At 35.8% G+C, this 18,122-nt stretch overlaps 1 protein-coding gene across 2 annotated transcripts in view; it reads left to right on the top strand.

Annotated features, from left to right (window-relative positions):
* Positions 1 to 18,122, top strand: part of pstpip2 (proline-serine-threonine phosphatase interacting protein 2) — a 35,373-nt gene that overhangs the window by 1,318 nt on the left and 15,933 nt on the right. For both annotated transcript variants that reach the window (XM_056467527.1, XM_056467528.1), the window contains exons 3-7: positions 2,824 to 2,898; positions 4,910 to 4,944; positions 5,688 to 5,794; positions 13,788 to 13,850; positions 18,012 to 18,110. In XM_056467527.1, the coding sequence (XP_056323502.1) occupies positions 2,824 to 2,898; positions 4,910 to 4,944; positions 5,688 to 5,794; positions 13,788 to 13,850; positions 18,012 to 18,110 (379 nt within the window). The remainder of the gene's footprint in view (positions 1 to 2,823; positions 2,899 to 4,909; positions 4,945 to 5,687; positions 5,795 to 13,787; positions 13,851 to 18,011; positions 18,111 to 18,122) is intronic.

Here is an 18,122-nt window from a genome sequence, read left to right on the forward strand (position 1 = left end):
ACTATATTAATAATACAAATGACTCACTATTGTGGTTTTCCACTATGTAGGGTCATAGGCGGAGCGTGTGTAAGGCTGGGGAAGGCTTAGCCTCCCCCTGGCCAGAGACCACGGAGATAGCAGCAAAAAAAAAAAATACATTGAAAACATGTAACAGGTGTAAGGTGTAATATGAATGTAATTTAATGTTGATGACTAACACAACACTTCAGCTATTGTAAGTTTGTCAATCAAATTTAAAGTCCCCCTCCGCATGTTGCACTGAGCGCTGTTTATTACTGGAGTTAGCAGCTGCTCTAAAAACCAAACCAAAAGTGCTGGCCAGCGGACTATTCTGATTTGCTAGTCAGGGACATAAAACGACAAATGAGTATAACGAGAGGGGTATAACAATGTTTTCGATTGGCCTCATGAAAAAGAATGATTTCGTATTCTCAGGGCCGGCACATCCAAAGGCGACCCAGGCAGCCGCTTTTCAGCTTTATTACTTCTGTCTTCAGAGTCGCACGATCCTTCAGAAATCACTCTATTATTATTATTATTATTATTATTATTATTATTATTATTATTGTTGTTGTTGTTATTGGTAAAAGCAACAAGGAGTAATAATTTCATTTGAAACTGCATACAGTAAATAATTAATAAATATTTAATAAATAAGTATTTAAACATTTTTTAGTATTTAATAAACGCCGTCTTGATGAACAGAATAATTTTAATTAGATTTTTAAATAAAAGTAATAATAATAAAACATAAATAAACTGACCCCAAACTTTTGACTGGTAGTGTAGATCAGTGGGTTAGTTTAATAAAATAATTTAATGTGCGTGTTGAACATAATAGACGTTTGTTGATAGGCGGTGCTTATGTTAAAACCTCTTCTTGGTCGGTCGCAAATCTTTTTAAATGCATTAAAGAGCAGCGAATATATTAGCCTCACCCTGGAGTTTGTTCACCCTCCGCCTATGTGTAGGGTATATTATACTACAGCTCACCACACCACAGTTTACTGTAGTAAAATGTATATTACAGTATTCTTATAGCTCATCAATTTTCTATAGTTAATACTACAGTTTGCTCTAGCATTCATTAACAAAGTGTTGTAAATACTACAGTATAATACACTTTACTATAGTATGGTTAAAACAGTAGTATTTCCTATAAATGACTATATTACTTTTTATTAAATATTAAAAAAATATTAAAAGCATTGACTTTTGATTTACGAGCCTTAAATAGTGTTTCTCCAAAAAGTAAAATCTAAAAAAATATCTATAAAATAATGTAATGTAATATAGTAAAAATATAATAAAATAATGGTCATTTTATCTTGAAAATCATTCAGACACTTGACACACACACACACACACACACACACACACACACACAGATGAAACTTATGATTGACTTATTACTTGAACTATTTATACACCTCACGTTCTCACACAGTTGGCTGAGTCTTGTTCACTGTTAACCTGTAGCATTACGAAGCGCTAATCCTGTCTAGTCCTATTGTGTTTTGATCCTTGCCTTGTTTTCCATTATTGATTCTTTGCTGCCTGTACTGACCATTCGCCTGCTTTTGACTATGAGCTTGGATTACCTAGTGGTGGGCAAAGAGAGGCTTCATGAAACACTGAAACAGTCGAAGCAAATGTGTCGAACCTTCGAAACGTTTTGAAACTTGTCTCTACAGTGACACCTAGTGGTCATTTTTTATATATTGCTCTGGAACAACTTTAACAAAGTAACATTAAGCAAATTGAGGTATTAAACCCCATGTTGTAGAGTTGAAGTTTTAAGTGATTTAGTGAAGCGGTGAGAGTTCCTGTCTAGCATGCTGAAATAAGGGGTTCAAACCCATTGGTGATCCAGCTATAGATGTTAGTTTTTAAATGCTCTGTTCTTGTAACGTGTTTTGTTTTAACATTGGTCTGACATCCGTATGAACACTTTGTGAATAAATGTGTTATGTTTTAGTCAGAAAAAAGTAACATTATTAAAATACATCAAGTCACAATTTCAGAATATTTGTACAAGTCGGAATTTGAACTCGGGCCATTTGCAGCACTGTTATTCTGTGCACACGAATGGTCCACTAGGCTACATGAGATATAATTTTTTCTGACCCTGTCAGGCAAACGCAGGTTCGCCAGGTCTCGAAACACTTATGAAATGGCCGATGCTTTGAATCACTTTAGTCATGTGACCTGGTGTTTCGAAACACTTTAGTTATGTGACTTGGTTGTTTCGAATCACCTTAGTCACGTGACCTGAGTGTTTCGGATCATGCTTCGGTGCAGTATTTTGAAACACTTGCGCTTCCGGATCTCGACTCTGTGTCGAAACATCAGTTTCACGTCAGCCATCCCTACAATTCGCCTGATTTTGGCTATGATCTTGGATTATCTTTATGCTCCTGTTTGCTCCCTGTCTGACCATTGCCTGCCTGACTACTCCTACTAATAATAAACTGCACAGGGATTCTCAAATCTGTTGTCCAGCATCCTATAATGACAGTCACAAAGTTATGTAAATCTAACAAAAAAATTAAAGGTTTACTTAAATTTGTTTCCGATTATTAAGCTGGGGTACAGTTTAAACTTCAAAATTGTGGTAACGTTTTCTTTATATTGAAATCATAAAACACAATACTTGATATTTTTCTGAAGGACTCAGTATTCATGGTTCAACTCATCAGTTATTTTTAGATTATATTAACAAATGTATTTCAGCAAACATACTGACAAACTCATCTGTATCTTTAGCATCAGTATCATAATATAAATCATTCATCTAAAATATGAAAACATACTTTTCAGAGCTGCCATAGAAGAAAAGTATGCCAAGGAGCTGCTGGGGTTGTCAAAAAAAGTGTGTGGACACAGTGAAATGAAGTAAGTACTGATGTCAAATTACAGTTAAAGTAAAAAAAAATTTCTTCAGAATTAACAAAAAGCATTGTAAAAGTGCATTATTGTGTCTTTGGGCTTTTGTATTACACTGTAAAATATTACTTTAACTTATTTTTATAAGTTTATCAGGTTTCTATTTATACAAAGTTTCACTTAATGTTTAGTCTTTTTTTGTTTGATGGAAGTTGAGATGACTAGAAAAGTTAATTTCATTGAACAAATAAATAAATAAAAATTAAGGTTTAGTTCACAATATTTTTTAAACTATGTTATTAACTACTCACTCTCATGTCGTTCCCAACCTCTGAGACCTTTAAACAAAATTTTTATTTTTGTATGAACTAACTCTTTAAGGCTAACTCTTTAAAATTCGAAAAATAATATATCTAATATTTCTCTGGAATCAAAATTTATAGATTGAATAGAACAGTGCTTCTTTTTAGGCAAACTACTGATTTCTTCCACATTTAAAATAAAACTGTCGTCATTTAGTATTTTGCTTAATATATTTTTAAAAGTGCCACATCAGATGTTCATATTCAGTTTTAGACAACAATACCAATGTTTTCAGTTATCACAAATAAAATAATAAAACCATTTGTTATCCTAACCATTTGAAAGAAAATGCTCAAAAGGATAATATTTATATTTGAATTTTGGACCATTTTTATATACATACAGAATAACAGAAATATTAACATTTATATACAGTTGAAGTCAGAATTGTCCTCCCCGCCTATAATCTTCTTTCTGTTTAATGGAAATAAGCTTTTTTTAATACATTTTTAAACATAATAGTTTTAATAACTAATTTCTAATAACTGATTTCTTTTATCTTTGCCATGGTGATACACAACATTACTACACAACATTTTACTAGATATTTTCTATCAAGATACTAGTATTTAGCTTGAAGTGAAATTTAAAGGCTTAACTGGATTAATTAGGTTAAATAGACAGGTTAAACTAATTAGGCAAATCATTGTATAATGATGTTTTATTCTTTAGACAATCAAAAAAAAAAAATTGCTTAAGGGGGCTAACAATATGACCTTAAATGGTTTTTAAAAAATAGCAGAAAAATTCTAGGAGAAATAAAACAAACAAGACTTTCTCTAGTAGGAAAATATTATAGGAAATACTGTTAAAATTCTGTGTTTTGTTAAACATCATTTGGAAAATATTTGAAAGAAATAAAAAATTCTCAGGAGGGCTAATAATTTTGGCTTCAACAACTGTATATATAAGCTGTATAAAATATATACATATATTATCATAACAAACAATGTCACCTAAAATGACATAACTGAGCGGATGACACTTAATAACATTTGTCATAAGCATGCATAACATGTCAATCTCATTGACGTGTGATCTCATGACTATGAAGGTTTCCTGACAGTCTTATGAACACCCTCTACAAGTAAAGTATTACCAAGCCCGGTCATTCATTTTAAGTAATCAGATTTAAAAAGAGGAACTTGAGCCATATAAGAGAAATTTCTGGGCTAAGCTAGTAAACTATTACCAAGCAATGACCTTACAGTGATGTAAAAATACTCAAAATTCTTTAGCAATGGTCTAGTCAGGCTCTTGCATTTGCCTGCTACAAGTTGGTCAAGCACCACATTCAATTATTAGTTTGTGGTCTTGTTTTTTTGGATGTTAAACTGCTTGATTTGTTTAGCCAGAAAGTCATGACCCATGATTTGCTCACATTGTGTTGTTCTGGTTAGATAATATGCTCTTTATAAAGATGACAATGGAACATGTAGCGCTGATCTGTTTGACTTCTGATCAATTCAAAGATAAACACTGTCGGTGTTGGTCACATGTCTGTAGTTGGTTTGTGGTTAGTGCTTTTCCTCTTGACATTAGGTGTAAAAAAAACATTTACTGTAGCTTGTACTAGTCAATGCTGTCAGCAAATGTTTTTTTTGCCAAAGTGGACTTCAGTTCAACATTCACTCATCTAAATTTTGTCTGTTTCCAGCACCTTGAAACGATCCCTTGATGTTTTCAAATTACGTAAGTAAACACTCTCACACTTTGAAGGGATAGTTCACCCAAAAATGAAAATTCTGTCATCATTTACTGTGTTCTAAACTTGTATGTGTTTCCTATTTTTTCTCTTAAACCCAAATAAGATGTACTGATAAATGTTGGAAAAAACAGCCATTAGCTTCAATAGTATTATGTGTTCCTGCAATGGATGTCAATGGCTGCTTTTCCCCATCATTCATTTCGTTTCGGCTTAGTCCCTTTATTAATCTGGGGTCACCTCAGCGGAATGAACTGCCAACCTATCCAGCATATGTTTTTCGCAGCGGATGCCCTTTCAGCTGCAACCCATCCCTGGGAAACATCCATACACATTCATTCACACACTACAGACAATTTAGCCTACCCAATTGACCTGTACCACATGTCTTTGGAATGTGGGGAAAGCCAGAGCACCTGGAGGAAACACAGACGAATGCAGAGAAAATATGCAAACTCCACACAGAAACGCCAACTGACCAAGCCGAGGCTCGAACTAGCAACCTTCTTGCTGTGAGGTAACAGCACTACCTACTGCGCCACTGCGTTGCCCTTTGCCCAACATTTTTCAAAATATCTTGTTTTGTGTTCAACAGAAGAAAGAAATTCATGAAAATTTAGAACCACTCGAGTGTGATTAAATGATGAGGAAACATTCATTTTTGGATGTTAATGAATAATTGCAGTTTATTGTTCTGTTACATTCCTGTAATTTTAATATGCATGTTTAGAAACAGAAAACATAAGTTTGTCTCATCTGCATTTGGCCCAAACTATGAGGGAGGAAGCCAAAAAATTAGAAGACTTCAGAGAGAAACAGAAAGAGGCTCGGAAGAAGGTAAGAGCATTTCACACTTAATTAATTGATTCAAAGTGTGTAATTTGTGCTTTAGCAAATGGAAAGGCTTTTTATACCAGAAGAATATTGTCTTTGCAGTCTTGTTCAACACATACCAACTTTTGGTGTCACTTGAGAGCTTGTGGATTAACAGGAAATTCTTGACAACACAGGCTCATTGTGAAAATGTACCTACAGAGTGCGAATTATGTAGCCAGAGTTACGTATGGCTGCATTTCGTCTTTAAAACGAATGCTACGTTGACGCCACCGATGGCTTCTGTTTCTTTTTGCGCTACCAGCTGCCCACATACCTCCATGTGGACGGCATTTCTGCTGTTACTGGTTTCCCCAGTGGCTCGCCACGTACAACGGCGGACTTAAGATGCAGAGAGGAGTTGACCGCGATGATAGGGTTAGAGTCTGGCGAAGATCGGTTCCATAAAGCAGGTAAAACAAAGGACAAAAAATAAAATAGACACGTAAATAACAGGGTGAGAACGTGGTAAGATCTGAAAATGTAAAAATCAGGTGAGGGCTTTTGTTTTTCTGGATTGCTTTTGGAAACACGGTCGATTGGGTATAGGGAAGGTGGTGGCCAGGTAAACTGTGCTTTTGAAAACACTATCGGTTGGGTTTAGGGAAGGGGGTGGATGGGGGAAATCGGTCAGTCAGTCAGTCAGTCAGTCAGTCAGTCAGTCAGTCAGTCAGTCGAAAGCTGCCTCTGGTGGATTTATGCGTGAACAGCAGGTGCAAATGGCACTCAGGAGAGAAATTTGAGATCTGGAAAAGTATACACAGCGGTCTCTGGCAGATTCGCAAAAAAAACAAGAACTGCAAAAAAAACAAAAAAAAAAACATACCTCCTGGGACGAATTTGCCGCTCTCCAGAAATGTATACAGGGGTACATATCAATAATGAGCCTGGGTTGGGAAATTAGTGTCTAAAGCAGGGGTCACTAACCCTGGTTGTTTCTCAATATGCGTTTTTCATCGTTTTTGCGTCCTTGTGTTCTCGTGTAACGTCTATCAGCTGCCGAAGTTCAGTTCCAAAACTCAAGACCGCAAGAACGGAGGACGCGTGAAAGTTCCCGGATGTGTTTTTGATATCGAGGACGCATGGATGCAGACTTGTGCGCCAAACTCGCTCTAGAAGTTCTAGAATTCATTGCGACTGGAGGTGTGAAGCGCAGCATTTTATGTAGACTTATTATTAAAGTTCAGAAATATAACTTATTTATCAGTCAGAAGTTTCTCTAAATGAGACGGTAAAAGTAAACATTAACATGAAAATCCCAATAAAGGCATAACACATTAACCAGTTAAACTCCACCAGTTAAATGTCATTGACTTTCGCTTTAAGATTTAAAGGGCTAGCATTGCACCAGACCCCCTTAAGTGGTTTCATTTGAAAGTGTAGAATCTATATTTTATGCACATATGCATCACTTTGGTTACCCGAGCTTGGTATTGAACATTGGTTCATTTTCATATTTTTCATGTGGTTCATATATGACACATGTACAAGTTATAGCTCAAATGAAAGCTCTTGCCGGTGCTCATACGGTTCTAGCATTCTTTTTACTGAATTATATTCTCATATCAAACAGTCGTCGAATGAATTGTGAATGAATCAGTGTTTCCATGGCGCAGAAGTGAAAACAAAACATTTTTGATCAATAAGCAGCCCCAGATAGCACAGACAGCTGTCATCTCTTACCTTATGCTGTGCGCTTCAGAGCCATTTCACCTCTGTTTTTGAGGTGATGTGCATAAGTAATCCTTTTATATGTCTGACGTGGTCCAAACAGAGTGAATTATGTTTGATCAAACAAAAGAATAGTGAAATATGAAAACAATGATTGGTCCCTGTGGCTTGTATAGCACCACTTATCAGTTGGAATATAATAACTTTTGCATAGATTATGGTAGAGACATTTTTCTTTTTTCCTATGATTGCAGACATGTGCAGGAACTACCAAATTTAAATACAGCAAGCTAGACCACACAGAACCTAAAAGGTACACTTTCAAATTGGAGTTTATAAAAAAAAAAAAGCGCCTTTTTTTAGGTGTTTATTATAACACAGATAACATATACAGTTATTTTAAACACTTTCAATAGTGTTTTAGGAAAATTCAAAGGTTTTTCTTTAAAATGATACCAAATTTTTGCATTTACACCTCTGCATGTGGATTTGGGAAGCTTTTAAATTTGGGTAGGCAAAATCCAGGCGGATATCCCAAAATAGCACTAGAGTTTAACTGGTTAAGTTAAATTCGTATAAAAATCAGTTTTATTTGAATTGTACAAAGTATATTTGTAAGGTCTTTATGCATAGTATGTATTGCGAAAAGAAGAAAATTAATAAATCGCTGTATCAATGCTGTAATGTTTAAATAATTTTCTGTTATAAATGCATGAAGGTCATGTGACCATCTGGAAGAACGCAGCATCTCATTTCTCATAGGACACGTTCTCTGTTTTCGCGATCTCCCGAGGTCGTTCTTTTGAGGGGACCTGGCAAGACCGGTCTTCACAAGAACGCAAGTCCTAAACAAGATGATTAGACATTTTAAAAAGCAAGCAATTGGTCCATATTTAAAATTTTTGATCTTTAGTTGGTTTCATGCAGTCACGTAATGCGATTTCGCAGGTCGGAGTTCACCAAGCTTAAACTTTGCAGCTCAGTGAAATGCGAAACTTGGGACACGAGCTTGGGTTTCTGGTCTGCCACATTTGTATGCATATAAGTGGAAGTTTAAGTGGAGAAGCAGTGTGACTGTGGCTTTAGTCTTGTTACTGTAGTGTGCATTACGTAAATGTTCCTTGGATGCTTAGTTGTGTTTTTTACATTTGTTTGTTTACTGTTTCTGTTTGTTTTGCTTCTTGCCTTGACCATTCACCTGCTATATTGACAACTTTTTGGATTAACTATATGCTCCCTTCTGTGCCAGCGTTGACCTTGCCTGTATGACGATTCTAAATAAAGCTGTATTTTATTTAGATCCTCACCTCTGTTGCTACACCCAATTATTACAGTACTAGTCTTATATAATAGTATGGAAATATAATTCTTTGGCTTTGCCTTTGTTTATCTATATAAGTAAAATATATAAGTGAAACTTAGCTGCTTTTTGTTCTGCATTTTCTAACTAAAATCAGACGGGCCACTAAAAGATGTATCAAGTTTTTTCAAATAATAAAAATACAAACCACACTTTTTCTGTCATGTTTAGTTCAGACTAAAACGACACAAACATTTAATTATAAATACTATGTCATTATTATAGTTTGATGGCTATGTAACATGTTAAAAAAAATTATTCCATTCTGTGTGTGTGTGAGAGAGGCATCTGTTAGAAGTTTTGCAACTGATACAATACACATACCCTAGTTCAAACAGACTTTAGCTGAATGCACATTGTGAAAACACTTGAGCCAAATGCTGGAAATACATCATGCAAATAGACAAGTGGTCAAGTGTGAGTGTCAACTATAGCGTGTCAACTATAGGCTCATTCTGTCAACTATAGCGTGACAATTAGTGCACGACAAGTGCTTGCAATTGGGTAATGAAAATGTCTTCACACTTGCAGTTTTTATGGTCACTTAAAGCAAACACAAGAAGAATATGGTGAAAGAAGACAAATGGTCAAGTGTGAACTCATTCGGTTGACAATAGTATGGCCCTTAGTAGGTGGTTTAAAGCAAAGAAGAATTTGAAAATCAAGACAAAAAGACAAAGGTGGAAGACTTACTCAACAGCATTTTGAGTGACAGTTGAATCAGAAACAATAGAGAAATATAACTAGTAGTCAATTTGTTGGTTGTATCTATAAAAACAAATGTATTCCATAGAAAAATATTTTGAAAGCCTAGTTGATTTGTGGCACTGCAGGAGTGGGTCTGATTGGTGGAGTTTTCTGCACAGGATCATGGGAAATGCAGTTTACATAAATAAATTCTTTCATTAAACATGATTGTTTTAAAAGTAAGCTGAATTAATGGCAACAGATGGGTAAGTAAAAGCATATACAATTGATCAACAACCCCAAAGCGTACAAGAGACTATTGAAAGTTTATCCGGTATTGTTAAAAATCAATTTCCCTACACTGTAAACCCTAATAAGTTGAGATTACTCAAATTATTTGAGGAAAGTGATTCCCTCAGTTAGTTTGAGTAATGGGAAATCAACAGCTCAATTAATTGAGTTGACCAAATGTGGTCTCTTCATTGAATTAATATAAATGTTTAAGTACAGATAACTTAAAATGGCTTATAGACTAAACTTCCAAATTTTAAAGCTTTTATGTTCTTTACTTACTTCCAGTGCCATTTATATCGAAGTTGATATTTAGCCGCACCGTGTTGGTGTTTCATCAGTTTTACGAGGTGGGTCGTTAGCCCAACGCTCTACGCTCTACGAGGACCAGGACTACACACTACGGACAATTTAGCTTACCCAATTCACCTATACTTTAAGTATTTGGACTGTGGGGGAAACCGGAGCACCCGAAGAAAACCCACGCCAACACGGGGAGAACAAGCAAACACCACACAGAAATGCCAACTGACCCAGCTGGGACTTGAACAAGCGACCTTCTTGCTGTGAGGCGACAGCGCTACCCACTGCCCCAATTTAATAATCTTACTTACTAATTTGACTTTTCTCTTTCGTCACATGGGTTCAGGTAGTGCCTCTGTCCTGCTGCGCTTCAGCAAAATTCAGCATCACAAGCAAAATGACCACCTTGTGTCATAAAACATATATTGACCAATCAGTGCAGTTGTCAAAGCAGAATTTCAAGTGCAACCAATCATTTACAGACATGGTGAATCGTTTAAAGAAACTAAAATGTTAAGTTCAGAGAACTTAAAATATTAATTAAAAGTTTTTTGCTGCCTAAAGAGTATAAATTAAACACAACAGTTTAAGTTTTGATGCCAAAACTTGCCATTTTAAGTAATGTCAAGTTATATTAACTTAATATCTTTAGTAATGACAACAGCTGGGTTTACAGTGTACAGAAAAATAAAATGAATGGAGAATTAAATGAATATTAGTACTTACTGTTAGATTAGGTTTAGTGTTATGCTGACTTTCACTCTGAAGTTGTTGAGGGACTTCTATTTGCAGGGACCATAAAAAACAAGTGTAAATGGACACTAAGCCAACAGTCTACTCTAAAACTAGTTGCTGCAATGTTATTATTAACAGAATAAAAACAAAAGAAACCACCAATATAAAGGTGTTATCCAGTTACTTTCAACCTATTTAACACCTCAAGACACATTTATTTGAGTTAACATGCCTGTTGCTAGTTGAACACCTCACGGTTTCAGAGTATAGAACCAAATATATCCAATCTGGTTTTAGGTCAGGTTTAGTGGTTTCAGTTTTGGTTTAGATCAAAGTTATTGGTCTCACAATACTCAATATAACTATTTTCCACTCAGAGTTCAATACAGAGTTTGTGATTTGCTCAGAGCGTCAGGTTAATTCTTTTCTACATGAGGTAGTTTGCGTAATTCACTTGTTGAAGTTTAATAGATGTAGTGATCAGAAATAGAGTGAGTTAAAACAGATTTACGAGGGAGAAATAAACCCTGCTGATTCAGTGGACGTTTGAAAAGGAAGCTGAATGAAAATGCTCATAAATGGTCGGTCAAGTGAGTTTAATAGTTTATGTAGGTTCACAAAGAGATCACAAAAATGATTTAAAGTTTGTTTTTTATTAACTGACAATTCAAGATTATATGAATATATAATAATTCTAATTGCTAATTATTAATTAATTTAATACATTCAGCCCTATATTCGAAAGAATACATTCGGCTTAGTCCCTTTATTCATCAGGGGTTGCCACAGCAGAATGAACCACCAATTTATCCAGCATATGTTTTACACAGCGGATGCCCTTCCAGCTGCAACCCAGTACTGGGAAAATTAATTGAATACAAATAAAACTAATAATTGTCAGATACACACACACTGAGATGCTTTGTTACATCAGACAATTCAATTCAATTCAATTCACCTTTATTTGTATAGCGCTTATACAATGTAGATTGTTTCAAAGCAGCTTCACATAAAAGGTCATAGTAAATAGGAACAGTGTAGTTCAGTTTGTAGTGTTTAAGTTCAGTTCAGTTTAGCTCAGTTCAGTGTGGTTTAAAATCACCACTGAGAGTCCAAACACTGAAGAGCAAATCCAACGATGCGCAGCTCTATAGATCCCGAAACATGCAAGCCAGTGGCGACAGCGGAGAGGGAAAAAAAACTTCACTAATTGGCGAAAGTGAAGAAAAAAACCTTGAGAGAAACCAGACTCAGTTGGGCACGACCATTTTAATTTCTCCACTGGCCAAACGTCTTGTGCAGAGCTGCAGTCTCAGTGGCGGAGGCTGGAAGCTGGCCACAGCGAAGACTTGTCTGTCTCTGGAGCGTCGCAGGAATCAGTCTCATGTTCTCCACTCCTCCATGACCACCACAGTAGCTGCTCAGGATATGGCCTGGTCCAGGATATGGAAACCTTGGGATCATCTCATCGTTGGTCTTGGATCGAATCAGTGACTCTGCATAGTCTGAGGGCCTCGGGAAGAGTATCCCCAGGTGGAAATGGAGAATAAAGAGAATAATTAGCGTAGCTGCTGTTCATAGTGTATATAAACAAGATGCAGAACCTGTGTGAAAGCCCGTTAAGTGGTGCACTGAGTGTATGCTTTACTAAACAGAGAGGTCTTTAATCTAGTTTTGAATTGGGAGAGTGTGTCTGAGCCTCGGACGTTATCAGGAAGGCTATTCCAGAGTTTAGGAGCTATAAATGAGAAGGCTCGACCTCCTTTACTCGACTTAGCTATTCTGGGTACTACCAGAAGCCCTGAGTTTTGAGATCTTAAAGAGCGAGTTGGATTGTAGCGAGACAGAAGATTGGTTAGATAAACAGGAGCTAGATTATTTAAAGCGTTATATGTAAGAAGCAATATTTTAAATTCAATACGAAACTTAACAGGTGGATAAGGAGGATAAAATTGGGGTGATGTGATCAAATTTTCTAGACCTGGTAAGAACTCTGGCAGCTGCATTTTGTACTAATTGAAGTTTGTTAATAGAGGATGCTGGGCAGCCAGCAAACAGTGCATTACAGTAGTCCAGCCTAGAAGTCATAAAAGCATGGACTATCTTTTCTGCATCTGAGATGGATAGCATACTTCGTAACTTAGCGATATTTCTCAGATGAAATAAAACAGTTTTTGTGACATGGGATATATGATTTTTAAAAGTTAAATTGCTGTCTAATATGACACCCAGATCTTTTATAGTAGAGCTAACGCTAACTTTGTATCCCTCTAATTGCAGGTCGAGTTGTGAGATCTGCTGTGTACAGGATTTAGGCCCAATAAGTAATAATTCTGTTTTGTCTGAGTTTAAGAGAAGATAATTGTTGGTCATCCAGTCTTTAACATCGTCATTACACTAGACATGTAATGAAGATGGCTCAAGTGTTGGTTTGTGATCTCTAACCCAGAATAAAACCTGCTCCAGAGATGGTGGAACCATGATAGTTAAACCTGCTCAACAGCAAACCACCCTCTTGAACCCAAAACCACACTTTAATCTGAGCTAAATCTGAAAGTGGTTTTGTGTAACGGGTCTCTCAAAAACAGCTGACAGGGTAGAATTAACACCACTTGCAAACTTTTTAAGAGCCTATAACTAAAAATATGCACTGGTTAAAATAAATAAATGATGTAATAGTAGGAATTAGGTAGTTCTTTGACTTGCCATTGGTGAAAAACAAACTGATAGCCCCTCTCAAACTCACACCATTGGTGGAGTCATTGGTGTTGCTATGCTGGAACGCTCAAAACAAACAACACAATGTTTCAATCGCTTATTTTCAGAAGAGAAAGAATCTATTTTAATAATGGGAAAATATGTAAGTCATTTTTTCACAGTACATTATAAATAAATTCATTTTTTTTTCAGGTAGAACAGCAAATGGATGCTCTTCATAAACAGAAAGGAGCTCAATATAAGAAAACAGCTGAGGTAAGTGTAATTTAATTATTTATAGTACTGTTTTAAATCAGGGGTGAGTTTCCCAAACAACGACGTAACTCTCGGCTGATCAACCCTGGTACGATGCATCATTTGGTGTTTTTTTTTAAATAAAACTTTCCAAAAATTCTATAATTTTTTCACACATAAAATATTACATTTATCATGTATACACTCACCGGCCACTTTATTAGGTACACCTTAGTAGTATCGGGTTGACCTCCTTTTGCCTTCAGAACTGCCTTAATCCTTTGTGGCATATATTCAAGAAGGTACTGGAATTATTCCTACAGCATCACGCCGTTGTTTGTCAGCTGCACATCCATGATGCGAATCTCCCGTTCCACCACATCCCAAAGGTGCTCTATTGGAGATCTGGTGACTGTGGAGGCCATTTGAGTACAGTGAACTCATTGTCATGTTCAAGAAACCAGTCTGACATGATTCGCACTTTATGACATGGTGTGTTATCCTGCTGGAAGTAGCCATAGTAAGATGGGTACACTGTGGTCATAAAGAGCTGGACATGGTCAGCTACAATACTCAGGTAGGCTGTAGCATTGACACAATGCTCAATTGGTACTAATGGGCCCAAAGTGTGCCAAGAAAATTTCCCTCACACCATTACACTACCAACACCAGCCTGAAACATTAACACAAAGCAGGATGGATCCATATTTTCATGTTGTTGATGCCAAATTCTGACCCTACCATCTGAATGTCGCAGCAGAAATCAAGACTCATCAGACCAGGCAATTTTGGTGAGACTATGCAAATTGTAGCCTCAGTTTCCTGTTCTTACCTGACAGTAGTTGTGCCCAGTCTAATGCTGCTGTAGCCCATCTGCCTCAAGGTTGGACGTATTGTGCATTGAGAGAAGCTCTTTTACATACCTCGGTTGTAACGAGTGGTTATTTGAGTTACTGTTGCCTTTTTATCAGCTTGAAGAAACCTGGCCATTCTCCTCTGACCTCTGGCATTAACAAGGCATTCACGCCCACAGAACTGCCGCTCACTGGATATTTTTACTTTTTCTGACCATTCTCTGTAAACCCTAGAGATGGTTGTGAAAATTCCAGTAGATCAGCAGTTTCTGAAATACTCAGATCAGCCCGTCTGGCACCAACATCCATGCCATGTTCTAGTCACTTAAATCACCTTCTGATGCTCGGTTTGAACTGCAGCAGATCGTCTTGACCATGTCTACATTCCTAAATACATTGGGTTTCTGCCATGTGATTGGCTGATTAAAAATTTGCAATAATGAGCAGGTGGACAGGTGTATCTAATAAAGTGGCCAATGAGTGTATATGTGCTGTGTTATTACATTTTTAAAAAATTTTTATCAAATCATATGGCCAACTGTCATATGGTCTGACTGTCTTAAGCATAGTTAATCAATTACGGCCCTTATAAATGAAAAAAATAATTATAAAATCGTTAATAAATACGTCAGGCCTAATTTTACAAGATGCTATTTTAGGAATGACAATCATTTATTTTTCATTCATATATTTCTAAAAACAGGAAATTGATACATTATGTCACTGTAAACCATGCCCTCTGGTGTAACTCTATGCTTATTTAAAATTGGGCAATTCCAAAAACTTTAATTAGTTGAAGGACCCCATTCGAGATCATGTGACTGAAGCCCCCCAGCAAAGTCAGTGATGTGCAGATGTTAAATTTTTGTCTCAGAATCTTTTACAAATGCAACTATTTTTGATTCATAATAAAAATATTTCATTCCACTGTGGCGACCCCTAATAAATGAGGGACTAAGCTGAAGGTAAATGAATGAATGAATTTCATATTAAATAATAAGCCTTCTATGAAGACAAGTGCCCAATTATATTATATATGTTATTATATTACATAGGACATATTTAAGGTACAATTCAGTAAAAATGATTTTCCAAGGAACGATGGATACAGGAAACAGAGAACTGCCGAATGTTGTAACGACAGAACTTTTGGGAAATGAACCCCAGAGTGGTTGCTGTAGTATGTGGTTTAGAACGATGCCCACTTTTTCTGTGCTTATTTTCTTTATGGGAAGTATATATATGTTCTGAAGCTGTGGCAGGAGGGAAGTGAATAAGTGCACCTGATTTTAGCTGTACAAAATGGGAAGTGGACAGTGCCAAGCAGCATTGTTCATTAACAGCTTCTCTTAGAGACCTAAATATTAAGAAATGAATGGAGTGGTACATTGGTTGGTAAATTAAGTGTTTCCCTTAATTTAAATATCATCAAGATGTCCCATGATGCATCAGTATTTCATTGTATGAACCGATACTTTACTGTATAGCACCTCAATTGTTGCTTTTTATATACAAGGTGTCCGTGGGGTTTTAAAAAGTGGCCTTAATGTGTTCTCAAAAGTGGCCCTAAAAAGTCTTAAATTCATTGAAATATTTGTTGGTCTTAAATCATTTTAAACAAGTGTTAGTTTTCTTCTGTCAATGTAAACCTATAAAAAACAACAGGCAAACACCTACACAATCACTAACAATACATCTAAATAGAACTTTTAACAAAAAATAAATACTGTAATGGTTTATTATTATACTTATAATAACATTTGTTTAAAAGTTCTCCATGTGTTTATAGCTTCCTGATGACACTGACCTAGACAGACCGTTGTGCATACATTTAGTTTATAATTTTTTTTAAACATTTGTTAATTTTTTTTATTTTAAAGACCCCCTATTATGCATTATAAATGTCAAATTTTGGTTTAAGGGGTCTCCAACAACAGGGTGATATAGATGCAAGGTCAAAAAACACTTACATTGTCTTATAATATGAATTTATTTTTACCTAATTGTCCAAACGACTCCCATATGATTTGTTCAGCAATTCACACAGTGGCAAAAGTTGAAATATTTTGAAAATTGACTGCAGCGCACGTGTGAGGAACAGCTGATGGTGGCCATAGCAAAGACAAATGGCAGAGGATTGCGAGTTCATAAACGCATTTGAATCGGTAAAGGAAGAAGCATGCGCCGTGTTTTTAACGTGGTTTTGAACGCGATATGTGAACAACCCCATAAAGATTTAACCTGAGAGATACTGTGCAAGCACTGATATATAATAGATATGTGATTACAAGCCATGCGGAGCGATTACAACTTACAACACGCTATTAAAAACATATTTTTCTAACTACATAAAACGAGACATTAATTTTATTTACACTTGTCCCTGTCAAAGTCTGACAAAGTCCCATACATAATAGTTTCTGCTGCTCCTTCCTTTAATAGCAAACGGCTGACAAATCCCACGTTGCAGCGTAGGTTATTGTATCAAAAATCTGAAAAATGATAGGAACAAATACAGCACTATGGTTGGTCATACTGTGGTATTGTTGTGAAAATAAACTTAAACCTTTTATTCCCTATAGCTGAATCTCTATCTGTCAGTGATCATCATCTTCGTGTCATGATTAGTGCCGTGATCCCCCGCACTCCGCTAGTGTCTGAAGGGAAAGGCTCGTACACGTTTTACCAGATCCGGTAGTACATATTTGGTGATTTACCGTATCAACGTTGATGCACTAAGGCAAAAGATCTGAACCCAACACGATTCATTTATTCGACTTTGAGTCGTCTATTTCGTTAAAGAATCAATAGTTTTAAACATGGTGCAGGGGCGCTTTAAATAAAAGTAAAAATCTCTTAAATTTATAAATGTCTTAAATTTAACTTGGTGAAATATGCAGAAACCCTGTATATTGTATACCTTGTATACCTTGACTATTGTTATTAAAATAAATGTAAAAATCAGTAAATCAGTTAAGATTTTAATACATAAGTTTGGTTCATACTTGTCAACATTTGTTTTTTGTATCTTTTTTATGTAGATTAAAGTATTTTGAGGTCATGAGAAACTTAAAAACATTAAATTGTTAGGATTTTAAACATATGTTGAGTAAAAATTGTAGTATTTACATTTTATTATATATATATATATATATATATATATATATATATATATATATATATATATATATATATATACTATTTAATTTAGGTGCATATACAATTTTGATTGTCGCATGCTTATGTGCAGCTTATGTATTATAGTATAATTTAAACGCAAGATGCAATGATCAGCACTTTTTTTAAATGTCAGTCATTGTCTTTTCAGGCAAAGAAGAGCTACGAGCAAAAATGTAGAGACAAAGAGGAAACAGAACAGAACATGAACAGAAGTGCCACCACTAGCAGTGCCAAGCAGCAAGAAAAGGTACATAAATAA

This window comes from Danio aesculapii, chromosome 10 (assembly GCF_903798145.1).
Source record: "Danio aesculapii chromosome 10, fDanAes4.1, whole genome shotgun sequence".
In the NCBI taxonomy this organism is placed as follows: Eukaryota; Metazoa; Chordata; class Actinopteri; order Cypriniformes; family Danionidae; genus Danio; species Danio aesculapii.